This window comes from Schistocerca serialis, chromosome 10 (genome assembly GCF_023864345.2).
Source record: "Schistocerca serialis cubense isolate TAMUIC-IGC-003099 chromosome 10, iqSchSeri2.2, whole genome shotgun sequence".
NCBI classification, from domain to species: Eukaryota; Metazoa; Arthropoda; class Insecta; order Orthoptera; family Acrididae; genus Schistocerca; species Schistocerca serialis.
The window spans coordinates 147,494,287-147,512,560 of NC_064647.1; the positions used below are offsets into that span (position 1 = coordinate 147,494,287).

Genomic DNA, 18,274 nt, shown 5'->3' on the forward strand with positions numbered 1-18,274 from the left:
TCGTGTCGTCCAGCAAGGTTTTCCTAACTCCTTCACATGTGTGCCTGCCATCCGAGAAAAAGTATCGAACTCCTTGCAAATTCTGTGTCATCCCATACCATTGCTTGAAGACTGCTGTTAACAAAACAATTCAAATGGCTGCGTTTGAATTTGTGTTGTGACCAGGAAATGTGGACTGCTGACGAATGGCATTGCATTGTCTTCGGTGATGAATTGGGGTTCTAAACTACCCCAGATGACCACGATTGTCGTGCGTGGTGGTGACCTGAGGAGAGGTCCGATACACCCAATCCTTTGGAGAGCTGTAACAGTGGTGCTCACGGCGTCACGGCATGGGGAATGTCAGGTATGACTTCAGATAACAGGTGACACTGACTGATGAAACTCTGATGGAATAATTTTATGTCACAAACATTTTGCGTCGTCATGCGTTACCTCTCGTGCGGCAATATTGCTGTGCCATTCTTCAACAGAACAGTGAACTGCCAGCACAATGTCGAGGTGCTCTTGCAGCCAGCAAGGTCCACAGGTCTGTCCTGGATAGACTACGTGTTACGCAGGCTCAGGTGCCTTCTCCGTCCCTTTGCCAGTATCCAGGGTGTCGAGGACCAGTTACAATACCTGTGAGCCGCTCATCTCACGAGAGGATGCAACAGTTTTATGCCACTCTTTCCAACCAAATCGGTGCACATGTGCAGGCCAGAGGAGTTACAGTGTCCTACTCATATGTGGGGTTTTACTGCCAAGTTCTTTATAAATTTGATTCTATTTTGTAGTCACTGAAGTAGGGTCACATACCATCTTAACCTGTGAAGTTTCATTTTGTTTCCTCCTCCCCTTCAGGAAGCATTTTGTAACTCTGTCATTTTGATTTATTCGACCTGAATAGAATATCTGAAACCCTTTAGCAGAAATCTCAGTGAGTCTCCAGAACGTTATTTACCTACTATAAGAAAGTAACACACTCACAGTTTGGAGGTGAACAGAAAGTATGTCAGCTACATAAAATGTCACTTCCCTGTTGTCACAGGGTGCAAACCACCACCGCTGCTGCGCGATGGAGGAGTCAGTGTCGAAGCTCGCCAAGACGGCCCTAACAGCTACCGACATGGGACAAAGGCTATCTACAGCTGTGGGGTGGGGTTTCAGCTGTCACCACCTGGCAGTCACATTCGCTCTTGTCACGATGGTGTGTGGACGGGACTGGCTGCCACGTGTGGTGAGTGGCTTAACCGTATTTATGCTAGTGTGCCTACACTTTTTTACAGGTTATTGCAGTTTCACCTTCATTGTTGGAACCTGGGTTCCAGTGTTTCTCGGTGTTCCTTCACAACTCGGTTAGTGGAATGAAGTGCTTCTTACATTGGGAAGGTGCATCTAACATATTAATGTTTCCTATCCTAACAAGGAAAACTTCCTAAAATCTCTTTGGATAACAGAAAATTTTCTCTAGCTCATTGTGAAGTGTTTGTTTCTTCTTTGTGTTTATTAATTTTTCTGCGTCTGACTTTGTTATGGTTTCATGATACACGACAAATCTGATTTTATGTTTTTTATAGTAATCTTTCTTGTAGCTTTAAAGTATTTTTCTAATAAATCCACAGGTTCGGCTCACATTTTTGAGTAGAGAACAGTATACTGTTTCAAGCTTAATTACTTAGTGTCATGTTTTTTGAGTCATTTTGCACGATAGATCTCAATGATGTAGAACGAGTCATTTTACATTCACACCACAAATTAATTTGTACATATGCTTACATTCGGAATGTTTGTAAGGTTGTTTTTAAGAAAAAATAAATAAATAAATAAATAAAAAGAAAAAAAGATACAGACATGTGAGTAGTTTCTACCCACCACCTTTTACACATCACAGCAATAAAAATTATTCCACAGAATAAAAGAAGGTATCAAGGGGAAACTTTCTCAGACTAAGTGGTCAACAATTTTTGTTGCAGCATTGTCCATTCCTTTTTATGCTAAGGACAACCTTAATGTGGCGTAATCAATGCTATTTTTCCTTCTGTTATTGTAATTGTGTACACCATTGTTGCTTTCGAACTTTAGTGGATTATTTACAACAAACTTCCTGAGGAAATTAAGGTACTGTGAAGCAGCAGTCAGAATGCCCAACTCCGTAAACAGATGTCTACAAGATTATCCTGTGTGAGTACCACACATTGTTCTCACAGCGCCGTTTTCTCAACAATGAAGACTTTCTTTCTTAAAGATGAGTTACCCCAGAACTTTATTCATTATGACTTTATTGAATGAAAATATGCAAAATATGTCAACTTACTGATTTGTCTCTCCCCAATAATTGTAATGACTTTTAGTGCAAATGTGGCTGAACTAAGTTGTTTTGGGAGTACCAAAATGTGCTTTTTCCAATTTAAATTCTCATCAAATTCGACACCTAAGATTTTTGAAGTTTCCACTGTATTTATTATTTCCTTGCCATGTGTTTACACTTATCAGTGGTTTTGCAGTGCCAGTTGCTGACAACCAGTGACTGTGAGAAGATGTGATCTCTACTGTCAAGATCTATATTGTGCTGATAGTAATAATTACAAATAACTCAAATCAAAAGCTTTATAACTGAGCCTACAATTAACACAATTAAACTGTTTAGTTATTTGTAAGTGTTGGTTGACAGTGATGTCATCTGCTCACTCTGGGGAGAAAGGAGAAATTTGGAAAAGCCATTGAAGTTCATGGAGAAGAAATGCTGATGACAATGTAATTCTTTCAAGGATGGCAAAGGACTTTGAAGAGCAGCTGAGCTTAATGGTTTGCATCTCAAAAACAGTTTGCAAGATTAATATCAACAAAAGTAAAACGTGGTTAATGGAATGTAGTTTAACTAAATCAAGTGATGCTAAATAAATTAGATTAGGAAATGAGACACTAAAAGTAGTAGATGAGTTTTGCCTTTTCGGCAACAAAATAACCACTTATGGCCGATGTAGAGAGGATATAATGACCAGAAAAAAGTTTACAGAAAAGAAATTTGTTAACATCCAATATAAATTTAAGTGTTACAATATCTTTTCTGAAGTTATTGTCACACAGTTCATACAAAAAGAAGCTAGAACATTTAGAAATATGGTGCTACAGAAGAGTATTGAAGATTATATGGAGATAGAATAACTAATGCGAGAAGTTTTGAACCAAGGACTGAAAAAAGAAATTTATGTCACAACTTTTCTAAAAGAAGTGATCAGTTGATAGAGCACATCCTGAGGCATCAAGGGAACCTCAGTTTTATAATGGATAGAAGTGTGAGGTAAATATTGTGGGAAACCAAGACTTTGATACAGTAAGCAGGTCCAAACAGTTGTAGGTTGTGGTTGTTATGTTGAGATGAAGAGGCTTGTATGGTGCAGATAAGTATGGAGAGTTGCATCAAAGCATTCTTCATGCTGAAGAGCACAACAACCAGTTGCAGAGCAATTCAGTAAACTATTAAGTCAGAAGAACTATGAAAAACAAATACAGAGGGATTCATTGTTTTTATTTCAAGAGTGTTCAGAAGTAATTTAAATCCCAGAACCAAAAACTATATCTACATTGTAGCAATGAAAATATCAAATATACTGAATGCAAATACTATTGACAGATACTGCTTAACTTTACGCACATTACAACTGAATGACTGTCATCTCCAATTTAATAATTAAGAAAATTTGTTCTACAAGTGAAACAAGAAGGGTTATTCTACTGTGAATACCATTTACATGTTCACTCACCAGATTTTATAACATTAAATAATAAAACAGCTGGTTATTTTTTGCGACCTATCTAAGGCATTTGACTGTGTGAAACACAGTATTCTCCTAGATAAATAAAAGTTTTATGGGATTGATTGTATAGAAAACCAATGGATAATGTCATATCTAACAAAAAAAATGCAGAAAGTAGCACTTAGTAATTCAATCAATATAGTCCCATAAGATAATTCTGATTGGTGAGAAATCACGAATGGGGGTTCCCCACAGTTAGGTCCAATATTGTTCCTCATATATGCAAATGATCTGTCTAATATACAACAAGCAGAACTAGTTCTCTGTGCACATGACAGATAAACAGAGAAAATGGAAAACAAAGTTCTTGAAAGTATCATTGACTGGTTTTCTGTGAATGGTCCTACCCTCAATTTTAGAAAGACACAACATATTCAGTTCTGTGGCATGGTGAGTGTCAGCTTTCCTTCTCTGGTATTGTTACATTTATACAGAGGTTTATACAGCCTGTTGTTATTCAATAATACAATAGAGTTCAATAGTAAGTCAATAAGAAATTTAGTAGTGCAGTAGCTGTAGAGGAATTGTTATAATGTATTATTATATGAAGAGTGTTTGGCTCTTCTGTCTGCCAAATACTTCTTCATTCTTTCAGATATTTTCTTTCTTTCTTCAACTGAGATCACTCTTCCTGTAGCCCTTTTATTGATCTTCATTTGTAGCCTTGTTTGTGTGTCTTCCAGTATCTAGTTTTTTCAGTTTTTTAAGTCTAGTGTAATTTGTGTAACTGTTTTATAATGTGTTAATTTTGCATGTATGGATAGGCTATTTTTTGTATCTTGCAAAATATTGTGAATCACACACTCAAATGCATCGAATAGGTCACAGAAAATACCAACTGGTGTTATTTTATTCTGTAATACTTTTATAATTAGGCGAGTGAAAATGTACATCTACATCTACATTTCTACTCCGCAAGCCACCCAGTGGTGTGTGGCGGAGGGCACTTTACGTGCCACTGTCATTACCTCCCTTTTCTGTTCCAGTCGAGTATGGTTCGCGGGAAGAATGACTGTCTGAAAGCCTCCGTGCGCGCTCGAATCTCTCTAATTTTACATTCGTGATCTCCTCGGGAGGTATAAGTAGAGGGAAGCAATATATTCGATACCTCATCCAGAAACGCACCCTCTCAAAACCTGGACAGCAAGCTACACCGTGATGCAGAGCGCCTCTCTTGCAGAGTCTGCCACTTGAGTTTGCTAAACATCTCCGTAACGCTATCACGGTTACCAAATAAACCTGTGATGAAACGCGCCGCTCTTCTTTGGGTCTTCTCTATCTCTTCCGTCAATCCGATCTGGTACGGATCCCACACTGATGAGCAATACTCAAGTATAGGTCGAATGAGTGTTTTGTAAGCCACCTCCTTTGTTGATGGACTACATTTCCTAAGGACTCTCCCAGTGAATCTCAACCTGGTACCCGCCTTACCAACAATTAATTTTATATGATCATTCCACTTCAAATCGTTCCGCACGCATACTCCCAGATATTTTACAGAAGTAACTGCTACCAGTGTTTGTTCCGCTATCATATAATCATACAATAAAGGATCCTTCTTTCTATGTATTCGCAATACATTACATTTGTCTATGTTAAGGGTCAGTTGCCACTCCCTGCACCAAGTGCCTATCTGCTGCAGATCTTCCTGCATTTCGCTACAATTTTCTAATGCTGCAACTTCTCTGTATACTACAGCATCATCCGCGAAAAGCCACATGGAACTTCCGACACTATCTACTAGGTCATTTATATATATTGTGAAAAGTAATGGTCCCATAACACTCCCCTGTGGCACACCTGAGGTTACTTTAACGTCTGTAGACGTCTCTCCATTGATAACAACATACTGTGTTCTGTTTGCTAAAAATTCTTCAATCCAGCCACACAGCTGGTCTGATATTCTGTAGGCTCTTACTTTGTTTATCAGGCGACAGTGCGGAACTGTATCGAACGCCTCCCGGAACTCAAGGAAAATAGCATCTATCTGGGAGCCTGTATCTAATATTTTCTGGGTCTCATGAAGAAATAAAGCGAGTTGGGTCTCACACGATTGCTGTTTCCGGAATCCATGTTGATTCCTACAGAGTAGATTCTGGGTTTCCAAAAACGACATGATACTCGAGCAAAAAAACATGTTCTAAAATTCTATAACAGATCGATATCAGAGATATAGGTCTATAGTTTTGCGCATCTGCTTGACGACCCTACTTGAAGACTGGGACTATCTGTGCTCTTTTCCAATCATTTGGAATCTTCCGCTCCTCTAGAGACTTGCGGTACACAGCTGTTAGAAGGGGGGCAAGTTCTTTCGCGTACTCTGTGTAGAATCGAATTGGTATCCCGTCAGGTCCAGTGGACTTTCCTCTGTTGAGTGATTCCAGTTGCTTTTCTATTCCTTGGACACTTATTTCGATGTCAGCCATTTTTTCGTTTGTGCGAGGATTTAGAGAAGGAACTGCAGTGCGGTCTTCCTCTGTGAAACAGCTTTGGAAAAAGGTGTTTGGTTTTTCAGCTTTACGCGTGTCATCCTCTGTTTCAATGCCATCATGATCCCGGAGTGTCTGGATATGCTGTTTCGAGCCACTTACTGATTTAACGCAAGACCAGAACTTCCTAGGATTTTCTGTCAAGTCGGTACATAGAATTTTACTTTCGAATTCACTGAACGCTTCACGCATATCCCTCCTTACGCTAACTTTGACATCGTTTAGCTTCTGTTTGTCTGAGAGGTTTTGGCTGCGTTTAAACTTGCAGTGAAGCTCTCTTTGCTTTCGCAGTAGTTTCCTAACTTTGTTGTTGAACCACGGTGGGTTTTTCCCGTCACTCACAGTTTTACTCGGCATGTACCTGTCTAAAACGCATTTTATGATTGCCTTGAACTTTTTCCATAAACACTCAACATTGTCAGTGTCAGAACAGAAATTTTCGTTTTGATCTGTTAGGTAGTCTGAAATCTGCCTTCTATTATTCTTGCTAAACAGATAAACCTTCCTCCCTTTTTTATATTCCTATTAACTTCCATATTCCATGTAAATGGGATTGTCAGGAGAGCAATTATCGTGGAATTCAAACTGTGATGTACTGAGAATATTATTGTTGCTCAGATGGGATACTATTCTAGAACACATCATCTTCTCAAAATTTTTGGAAAATGTCGGTAGGAATAAAGATAGCAAATAAATTGAAATAAAGATAACGGATTGGAATAAAAAATTATAAATGTTAATCTGATTTCACATAGGTGGGAAAGACATCGGTGTTATTGTTGATATTTGTCAGATAGTAATGAAGTTCACCTGGCTTATCTACTTAATGCCTGACTGATTGTGAAGAAGACATTTGCCAAGTTTGACTCTCAGTGAAAGAAATAGTCAGTAAATTAATTTCCAGAGTGAATGTAAAAGGACTCATTCCACGAGTAGTTTCAAGACTTTATTTACAGTACTGATTATTGTGACCATGACCAACTGATCACAAAGTATCTGAACTTTCGTCACAAGAAACAGTCATTCTCAGTGTCATTTCATCACTCATACGGCCTATATTGATTTGCACACTTTGCGTTGTTGTTCCCAGTGCTTTACAAAGGCAGCCATCTTGCTGAACGAAGGGATTGAAATCAAAGGAAATAGACTAGCATACTTAGCCTATGCAGATAACATCTGTTTACTCTCTAGGTCGGAAGAGGATTAGGAGCAAGTGACCGAAGCACTAAAGGAGGCTCCCAGCAAATTTGGGCTAAACATAAACGAAGCCAAGACAGAGTACCTCGTTATGATGCGTGGTCATTGTCAGACTGCTGATCATCTACAATCACTGCAGGTTGGGGACAATTCCTACAAGAGAGTGCAAGAATTCAAATACCTAGGGGCACTTTTCACTGAGAACTCATCAGGTGAAGCAGAGATCAATGCCAGAATACAAGCAGTAAACCGATCTTACCACAGCCTAGCACAACTGCTTCGGTCCAAATATCTCTCCAGACAGTTCAAGATTCAACTGTACAAAACCCTGATCCAGCCTGTTGTTCTATATGGCTGTGAGACATGGAGTATCCGGAAACAGGACTTCCATAAGCTTCTTGTTTTTTGAGAGAAAAGTGCTTCGGAAGATCTTCGGTCCGGTTCTGGATGCAGATACAGGGGAATGGAGGATCAGATACAACCAAGAGCTTGAGGAACTATACCAGCAGCACAACATAGCAGGAACTGTCAAAGCCAAACAAATGCAGTGGACTGGCCATGTGGCCCGGATGGAGGATCACAGATGGCCTCGGAAGCTCCTGGATTTCACACCTACAGGAAAGAGACCGCCAGGGAGATCCAAGAAGCGTTGGAGGGATGGACTCCATGAAGATTTAAACCAAGTGTCAATAGATGTGGACGAATGGCGGATAGCAGCAAAGGACAGAATACAGTGGAGGAGGAAACTTGTCGATGCGTGCGGTCCACTGGGCCTGATCACGTATTAGTAGTAGTAGTAGTAGTAGTAGTAGTAGTAGTAGCCATCTTGCTGGCTTAGTGTTGCTTCAGTGCTGCATACCACTCTATTCTGTGTCCAAATGGTGCCTTTCATTTATTTCAGATACTTTCTATATAGTATTGTGGTGTTATGTTCCATGTTCAGAAAAACGTTTTACTTCTCAGTATAAGTTTTATTTATTTATTTATTGTGAAATTTTTCAGTTTTGGTCATAGATTTTAATTCTCATTCTCCTTTATATTTTTCTGTATTCATCTTGTGCTTGTTGTCCTTTCTTCCATGTCTTGTACTCCATGACCGAGCAAGATGGTGCTCTGGGTAGCCCACTGGACTCTGGTTTAGGAGGACTGTGGATCAAATCCGCATGCAGCCATCCAGATTTAGGTTTTGTGTGATGTTCCTAAATTGTTACAGCCAAATGCGAGAACATGGCCAGTTTCCTCCTTCATCTTTGAAACATTCCAGGCGTGTGCTCTGTCTCTAATGGCGTCAATGTTGGTGGGATGTTAGACCCTAATCTTAGTTTGCTCTTGTACCTAGTGTGATGCTTTGTTCCTGACCAGTGATACCAGATTCTTCATAGATATTTGTCTTTTCCACTTTCACCCAGATTTCTCTCCAACTTTTCCATATGCCGAGTTCATGATCTGTCTCCATCGAACTTGTCATCAACAGGACATCTGACCCTGATCTTCCTTCATTCTGATTTCTAATACAGAGGTTTTGTGACAAACTGATGACCCTCCTCTTGCACTAAAATACCATCAAGGTCCTGAAATGAAGTTTTACAGGTGCTACATAATGAATACTTCCCACTGTCTTGAACTGTTGAAAATGTTGCACTCTAAATCACCTTGTAGATCCACTTGTGCTTGACAGCATTGAGATCCATTTACATTATCCCCTAATGCCATGTCTTTCTTGTAACAGGTCCATAACCACATCTTGTGACTATCGTGGCTGTAAATAAAACAGGTTACTGCATCAGTCTCTTGCCCATTTCAATGTTTCATAGGTTCACACCAAAGCCATCAAGTGGAGAATTTGCAGTTAAATGGTAATGTGTTCTTACAGTTAAAGCAGAACCAGCTGCTTTTAAGTACACATTGCTGTTGCATAATATGTGTTTTAATTATAAAAAAAGAAAAGGCACACTTATGACCAGCAAAAGGTGAAAAATAACCTGAGTATGCTGAATAAACACAATGCTTTGCACTGGTAACGAGAATGTAAATACTATAGTCTCCACCAAAACAGGTTGAAAAGTGTGGTGGCACAATAAATGATTCATTAATGCAAAAACTATTTTATTTATATGTATTTGTATTTAACCAGCCTTCAGTAAAGTTAGGCATTACAGCACAGTAATCAAACTGAATGTCTTTGTGGAGCAGAAACTTTAATTTGAAACAGAAATGGGTATTGAAGAAATTTGAAAGAAAGGAAGATTATTAGGAAAATATTAGGCCCCAAAATTACTGATGGAGAAACTTTCATCCCCTCTCCTTGGCCATTTGTTGCCTACCTCTCCCTGTACATCTTTCCTTCACTTCTCTGTATATCCTTCCTAAACCATCTGTCTGCACATCTCCTTTGCTCCTTTCCATGGTGTCAACCTTTTCTTCCTCCTCCACACACTCGGCCTCTTTCCTCCTCCCTCACTCTGCCCTTCCTCTCCCTACTCTCCTTTCCCCTTCTCTCCATTCTTCCCCTCCTGGCTCCCTCATTACCTATCCATTCCTACATCCAGGCTGATACTACTCATAACACAGCATGCCTGTCATGCTGGGCAGTGTACACATTGGGGTCTGGGATACCATTTCTTGCCCTGGAGCATCGGCTACCATATAAAGCAAGTTGAAAAGCATGCCTATCATGAAAGGGGCTGAGAATAATGTATAATGTGTGGGCTGCTGTGCTCAGCGGGTTGATTAAGCAGCCTTTACCCTCCGTACACAATATGGCTTTCATGCAGAGCAGCCTTTATGATACGGGATGGAAAAAGATATCTTTGCCTGTATCTCCACTACTGTCGAAGCAAGGATTTTATAATCGTGTCCTGTCGTGCAGTGTGCTTTTATTGCTCCCCACCATTGATTCATCCCTTTAGTGTATTTTCTCAAACATCTCGGACAGTATTTTTCAAAATTTGCACATGGATTCGCCTGGTTCAACTGCCACCTTTGCATCTTTGGTAACTACTTTTGGTGCTAGGGGCTCTCTTCCTGCTATATTTATGTTGGACGGCAAGCGCATGTGGTAAATACAGCAAAAATAAATTGTAAAATACATATTCTTGCACATTCATTCATTTCACAAGTCTAATTTCCTACTTCCGATACTTTTTGGTGCTTTACATTTGTCACACGACACGTCAACTTCGACTGCAAGTGCCCTCTTCCTACACTGTGCAGTTTCGAACGGGTGCCCGCCACCACCGTCGGTGGCCGACGGCTACCACGTGCTCGAACCCCTGAGCCCTGCTGCGGTGCCGGTGGTGCCGCACACCGACCACGAGGGGCGGATCGTGGTGAGTGTGGAGCAGCGAGTCCACTACAGCTGCAATGTGGGCTACACTCTGCAGGGGCCGGCAAGCCTCCAGTGCCTTGCATCGGGCCAGTGGAATCCTCGCCAGCCTCCCAAGTGTGTGCGCCAGTACGGACCGCCCACAGAGCCTCCGCCACCACCACCTCCGCCTCTGCCTGGTATGGATATGGATACCGACAAAGAAAGAATTTCAGCACGTAAGTTTTTTTTACATAGTCTTCAGCTCTTTTGTGCACTTAAGCTTCTTCTTTGTTTCTGTGATCATGGTGCTATTTATTTTATAGTCTTTGAGAATTAGTTTGGTTTCATTTGACCCTAGTTTCGGTATATTCTATTTGACCACATCTAGTGTATCCATTAATCCTACAGTGATGTCATTATTCATTTTTTTACGTTGTGGAGTAGCATTTTTAATAGACAGAAAATGGAGAGATAAAATAAGTTATTGTGTAATAAATGGAAAATGCTTAGCAATAAGATTAAAATTTGACACCGTAAGATTAAAATTCAACAGGGTACATCTAACAGTAATAGGAACTAATGACCAGAGGAAGAGAAGAAGAAAGAAACAGACCTTTACTGTGAAGAACTTAAGAAATGTCTAAATAAGAACCAGGTAATTTTAACAGGAGATTTAAATGCTAGACTTGAAAAAGGGCCAATTGGTATCTACTAATAGGAAAGTTACTACAAATCAGAATGGATCAAAACTAAGGGAAATTGTAACATTTAATGAATCAAGAGTAAAACACACCTGCTTTAACAAGAAAAACATTCACAAACTTGCATGATATGCTAGAGTTTACTGTTCGTTAATACATTCTGTAATAATTAATCAAAAGTTATATCCAAGCATAATAGACACTTGGGTATATAGATATATATACAGACCACTACCTTGTAAAATCAAAATGCTGGCTATGGTCAAGCTGAAAAAAGCAGTTGATAAAAAACAAAACTAATGATCAAAACTCTTGTGTCATCTCGTTCCCACTGTAGAGTCTTGTACCTTGGGAAGCAAGGAGAGAATGTTGTTTGGTGGCTGGTATCCTCTTTCTACAACACAGCTGCACTGTATTGACAGGGTTCTTTATCTATCAGAATAGAAAGCTACATATCTTTATGCTACTCCATGTGTTGTGGTACAAGCCCAATCTGTAAAAGTCCACTTTAGCCTGACTGTAGATGAAGTACAAGTCCCACTATACGCACAACTCTGGTCGCTAGGTACTGTCTGACTGCAACTGCAACTGCAACTGCAACTGGACTGTCTGTCTGTGACTGACCGGGCCCTCCGGTTCATGGCGCAAATCTAAATACTGGCAGTCGAGAGGGCGTTGGCAGTGGGCAGTGTGTGGCATGCGAGTCTGTCTTTGGCCTCTCTCCTGATACGTGTGCTCGATTTGGTGACTACGATTGAACTTCTTGCAACCTCTTCGCTGACCAGCGTGCTGGCGACAGGTTACGCCAGTACACTCCTCCCCCCTGAAATGCCATGTTGTTGTCGTGTAGTGACGCTGTGAACAACAGTGTGGAGGAATGTAGGACCATGGACGTAGAGATGAGCTGGGAGCCGTAGATGTGGAGGACGGTGTTCTCCCGACCGTACCTCGCCATTTGGTTTGCGCTGCAACACGAACATCCTCCAGAAAACTGATGTCTGGGCACACGTCCAGGCCTGAGGGTGCATACCGGGCTGATGACGGCGATGGAGGGTCCAGGTCCGTTGAGTCGGCAAACGGAGACAGTGGGGATGAGGGGACATTGTCCATCTGCTCCTCCTGGGGTGCCTTGGTGGCTGAGTGGGCAGCTGCAAAGGCCGCACAGTCCCGGAAGGCCTGAATCTGGAGAAGGAAAACAGCAGCATCAGAGGCAAATGACACACACGAATTTGGTTCTGGTGGCGGCACTGCAAACTATCGAGACTGGCAATCGATTATATAAAAAATCCAATGCATCCTGGATTACGCCTCTTTCCCAGTGCCCACGGTTGCCAGAAACCCTGGAAAGAACAAGATTGCACAGTGCAAAGCGATACTTGTGGACCATTGGCGGTGCCAGATGCCGCGGTGGGTGTGGCTGCGTCTGATGGCGGCAGCCGTGTAGAAGTTCTGCCAGTGATGCGTTGTCCGATGCAAGTACTTCTGGCAAACATTCTATGCATAATATCAAGAACAATGCTCGAATGGTGCTAGGTGATGTGGTAGAAGCCATAGGCACTGCAAATGGGAACTTGATAAGAGTCTACCACTATGAGCCAACGATTGTTTCTAAATGGCCCTGCAAAGTCTATGTGCACTCGTTGCCATGGTGATTGAGTCTTAAGCCAAGCTAAGAATGTTTTTGATGGAGCAGATTGGTTCTCCGTGCACATGCGTCCCTGTGCCGTCACTCTGTAGGAATCACCATGGGTTTCGAAAAAGGTGGTCGTGTGAAACCCAGCTCGCACTATTCGTCCACGAGACTCGGAGGGCCATAGACACGGGTTCACAGGTAGATGCCGTGTTTCTCGACTTCTGCAAGGCGTTCAATACAGTTCCCCACAGTCGTTTAATGAACAAAGTAAGAGCATATGGACTATCAGACCAATTGTGTGATTGAATTGAAGAGTTCCAAGATAACAGAACGCAGCATGTCATTATCAATGGAGAGAAGTCTTCCGAAGTAAAAGTGATTTCAGGTGTGCCGCAGGGGAGTGTCGTAGGACCATTGATGTTCACAATATACATAAATGACCCTGTGGATAACATCGGAACTTCACTGAGGCTTTTTGTGTATGATGCTGTGGTATATCGAGAGGTTGTAACAATGGAAAATTGTACTGAAATGCAGGAGGATCTGCAACGAATTGACGCATGGTGCAGGGAATGCAATTGAATCTCAAAGTAGACAAGTGTAATGTGCTGCGAATACATAGAAAGATAGATCCCTTATCATTTAGCTACAAAATAGCAGGTCAGCAACTGGAAGCAGTTAATTCCATAAATTATCTGGAAGTACACATTAGGAGTGATTTAAAATGGAATGATCATATAAAGTTGATCGTTGGTAAAGCAGATGCCAGACTGAGATTCATTGGAAGAATTCTAAGGAAATGCAATCTGAAAACAAAGGAAGTAGGTTGCAGTACGCTTGTTCGCCCACTGCTTGAATACTGTTCGGCAGTGTGGGATCCGTACCAGATAGGGTTGACAGAAGAGATAGAGAAGATCCAACGGAGAGCAGCACGCTTCGTTACAGGATCATTTAGTAATTGCGAAAGTGTTACGGAGATGATAGATAAACTCCAGTGGAAGACTCTGCAGGAGAGATGCTCAGTAGCTCGGTACGGGCCTTTGTTAAAGTTTCAAGAACATACCTTCACCAAAAAGTCAAGCGGTATATTGCTCACTCCTACGTGTATCTCGCGAAGAGACCATGAGGATAAAATCAGAGAGATTAGAGCCCACACAGAAGCATACCGAGAATCCTTCTTTCCACGAACAATACGAGACTGGAATAGAAGGGAGAACCGATAGAGGTACTCAAGGTACCCTCCGCCACACACCGTCAGGTGGCTTGCGGAGTATGGATGTTGATGTAGAGTAGATGTAGATCCGTTCAGTGTGGGGGGTCCATTTCCTGCCAAGTACAGTGCCAGCGTGCTAACTGTTTAGTGTGAACAATTCCCCAGTGTCCTTGGTGGAACAGTAGCAACATATCCGTTTGCAACACTTTGGGAACAAGCACACGTGATTGTCTACTGTCCATTTGAACTAGTCACACCCCATTCAACTGAAAGGTTATGCCGACGTGCAAAATATCGGCACACGACTGAGTTCTGGACACTGTTCAATCAATGAGGCCAAGATGTGTGAATGTAATGCAACAAAATCTTGAGATCTGGATCTGCTTCCTTGGCCTGTGCTATTTTTCTGTAGTGCAAGGGAAAAGATTCCAGAAATACAGAGTCCTGCGTATAGATTTGGCAACAAGATGCAGCTGATGCATCAAAATCAGAGTCTGAGCCAATTGGAACTGAGATAGGGTGTCTGCATTGCCATGCTTTGCCGTAGGTCTGTACACAATATTATACTGATAGTGCGAAAGCAACAAAGCTGAGCATTGCAATTTTTGAGCATTGCGTATAGGAACCGGTTTTGATAGATGAAACAAGGACTGCAAAGGCTTATATCTGTCACTAAATAGAACTTGTGACCATACAAATATTGATGAAATTTTGTCACACCATACACAATAGCGAGAGCTTCTTTCTCAGTTTGAGAATAACCGCACTGAATTCGAGTTAACAACTTTGAGCAAAAGCAACAGGTCTGTCTTGTGCACCAATTCTGTGCGAAAGCACAGTGCCGATTCCTGAGGAAGATGCATCTATTTGCAAAACTACTGGCTTGGCAGGATCAAAATGCACTAAACATCTGTCACTAAGCAAAGCATTTTTGAGTTTCTGAAACGCATCTTAACAATCTACAGACCACACAAAAGGTACGTTTTTGTGATGCAAACAATGCAATGTAGACACGATCTGAGCAGCATTCGGTGTGAACCGAATGTAGTATGGCATCTTGCCTAGTACTAACTGCAGTTCAAACACATTGCGAAGAACAGGCAGGTCACAGGTGGCAAGCAAATAGGATTGGAGGGGGTGCACACACTGATTATAACATGACCTAAGCACTGTAGTTCAGTTTGAAAAGCCAGACAGTGTGGCCGTGCGGTTCTAGGCGCTTCAGTCTGGAGCCGCTAACCGCTACGGTCGCAGGTTCGAATCCTGCCTCGGGCATGGATGTTTGTGATGTCCTTAGGTTAGTTAGGTTTAAGTAGTTCTAAGTTCTAGGGGACTGATGACCATAGATGTTAAGTCCCATAGTGCTCAGAGCCTTTTTTTTTTTTTTTTTTTTTGAAAAAAGTCACACTTTTCGAGATGACACGTGAGTCCTGCTTATAACAACACTTGTAAAAGAGTACACAAATTGGCAATGTGTTCGTCTGGTGTACAAACCGAGATGACAATATTGTCAAGATAGTTTGAACAAAATGGCATTTCAGCAGTCAACTGTTCCAAATAATGTTGAAAAATGGTGGATGGGGTAGCAATGCCGAAGGTCAGTACTTGAACAGTCCTAAGTGTGTATTTACAACAAACGCTTTCTGTGGTTCTTCATCCAATGGAATCTACAAGTAGGCATCACACGAATCTATCTTTGAAAAGTAATGTCCTGCACAAAGCTTGTCCATGAGTTTTTCAGGGCAAGGTAACAGATAAGTGTCAACTACTGTCTGTGGGTTGTCTGTAGACTTGAAATCAACACAAATGCGAATGCGACCTGTCTTTTGGTGCAAAAGCAGACGTGGAAAGTCCATTCTCGTGGATGCTAAGTCCAAACAAATCAAAGGCATCTAAATCGAATATGTTCTCACTGTCTCTTGATTTCAACAAAGTAAAATACACTGTCCTTGTGAGAGATTTGTAAGTGGCAGGAAAACTACACTGCCTAAGCACTGGAATTTCCTGGCTGTTGTAAGCAGTGATGTGCTTGCTAGATTTAGAAAGGCGTGGTGAGCCTGATTGTTCATTCGTGGCTTGATTAAGTAAAGTTACTGAGGCACCTTTGTCTAAACGTTCACACAACAGCCAGCAGTTCGTAATGAGACAAATAGTTTGTTGGAACATCACTGCACAGCACCAGGACGAGGAGGCGGCACAACCTTAATCTTACTTGTGTCAGCACCTGTTGTAGGTTTGGAAAACACAACGTTCACTGCATGTGCATGAGCCTGTTTTTTCTGGGAGCGGGGCAAAATTGGCGTTTTTGTGGCATTGCAAACAAACTGCTTGGACATGGCCCTTTTTTTCCACATGCATAACACTTTGCATTACGTGATGGACAATGCTGTCTTTTATGACAAGCGAAAAATCCAGGGCAAGTCTTCACTAAATTAACTGGCCTACTTGCATGTCTATGTGGCCATCTGTGCAGCAGTGTACGCACTCGTTGTTGTGGCTGCTGGGGCGGTCATGAGTGAGGGGGCAACTCAACCCGACAAATCTGGGCCTGGTCAAACTTATTGGCCACTATGGCACCCGAATCATGTTGCTCTAATACTTGCAATGCTTGAGCAAGTGATGGATCAGAGTACTTCAGGATCTTTTTTTGTATTCTACTGTCTGGGACATGGAATGTAATTGCATCACATATCATTAAATCATTGTAAAAATTCCACAACTACACTTAAATTTATACTTTCTAGTCATGCTTGTTAGTTCTGTATACCACTGACTATACAGCTGTTCTGCCTTTTTCTGCAAGCAAAAAAACTGATATCTGGCTCCAGTTACTTGGACTTGTCGGTCATAATATTGAGTTGATGCAGCGATTACTTCGTCGTAGCTGAGTTCATTGGGAGACACGGTTGGGAACAAACAGTCTTTGTATTAACATGAACACTGTGGACCTGCAATCGAAAGGAAGTATTGTAGCTTTACAGTACCTTGAACTCGATGTACTTCACAATGTGCTTGGAACTGTGTCAGGTATTCAAGCCATTCTCTTCGGAGTCGTTAAATTTCTGGAACGGTGTTATGCTGGTCGGTGGCACTTGTTGGGCTGTTGTGCGGTTGACGCAGCTTGTGCAGCCAGAAGTTGTTGTACCATCATCAGTAAGGTAGCAATTCGTTGGTTCTGAAACTGAAAAGCTTGTGTTAGATCCATCACATTGACCATTTGTGACTGAGGCACGGGGGTAGGGGGGTGGAGGAGGCAGGGCAGCCATGGTTTACAGAAATATGTTATAGCAAAAAGCAAGCAGAGCCTCTGAAAAGAGAAATTTGATTAGTTCTGGAATACATGCAAGAACACAACAAAAAAACTAGCAAACTGGTCACTGCTGCAAGCTAAAACACAAGAGAAGAAAGCAAAATCTGCTTCTGCACCGAGTTATCCTTGTTGCCACTTTTGTATCGTCTCGTTACCACTGTAGAGTCTTGTACCTTGAGAAGCAAGGAGAGGATGATGTTTGGTGGCTGGTATCCTCTTTGTACAACACAGCTGCACTGTATTAACAGGGTTCTTTATTTATCAGAACAGAAATCTACTTATCTTTACACTAGTCCATGTGTTGTGGTACAAGCCCGTTGTGCAATAGTCCACACCACTACAGGTGAAGTAAAAGTCCCACCATATACACAACTCTGGTTGCTAGCTATTTACTCACTGCAACTGCGACTGACTCTGTCTGCAACTGAGCTGACTGTCTGCGACTGACCGGTCTCTCCATTTCACGGCGGCGATCTAAATATTGGTGGTCGAGAGGACATTGGCAGAGCATGGCTTAGGGTTTGTCTTTGGCCTCTCTCCTGATAGGCACGCCCGATTCAGAGCCTATTATCAAACTTCTTGCAGTGTCTTTGCTGACTGGTGTGCTGGCGACAGCTTACACCA

At 41.7% G+C, this 18,274-nt stretch overlaps 1 protein-coding gene across 1 annotated transcript in view; it reads left to right on the top strand.

Annotated features, from left to right (window-relative positions):
- The window catches only part of LOC126424870 (sushi, von Willebrand factor type A, EGF and pentraxin domain-containing protein 1-like), a 123,941-nt gene that overhangs the window by 45,411 nt on the left and 60,256 nt on the right, over positions 1–18,274 (top strand). Inside the window, exons 3-4 of the mRNA XM_050087699.1 lie at positions 1,031–1,219; positions 10,700–11,029. Of these exons, the coding sequence (XP_049943656.1) occupies positions 1,031–1,219; positions 10,700–11,029 (519 nt within the window). The remainder of the gene's footprint in view (positions 1–1,030; positions 1,220–10,699; positions 11,030–18,274) is intronic.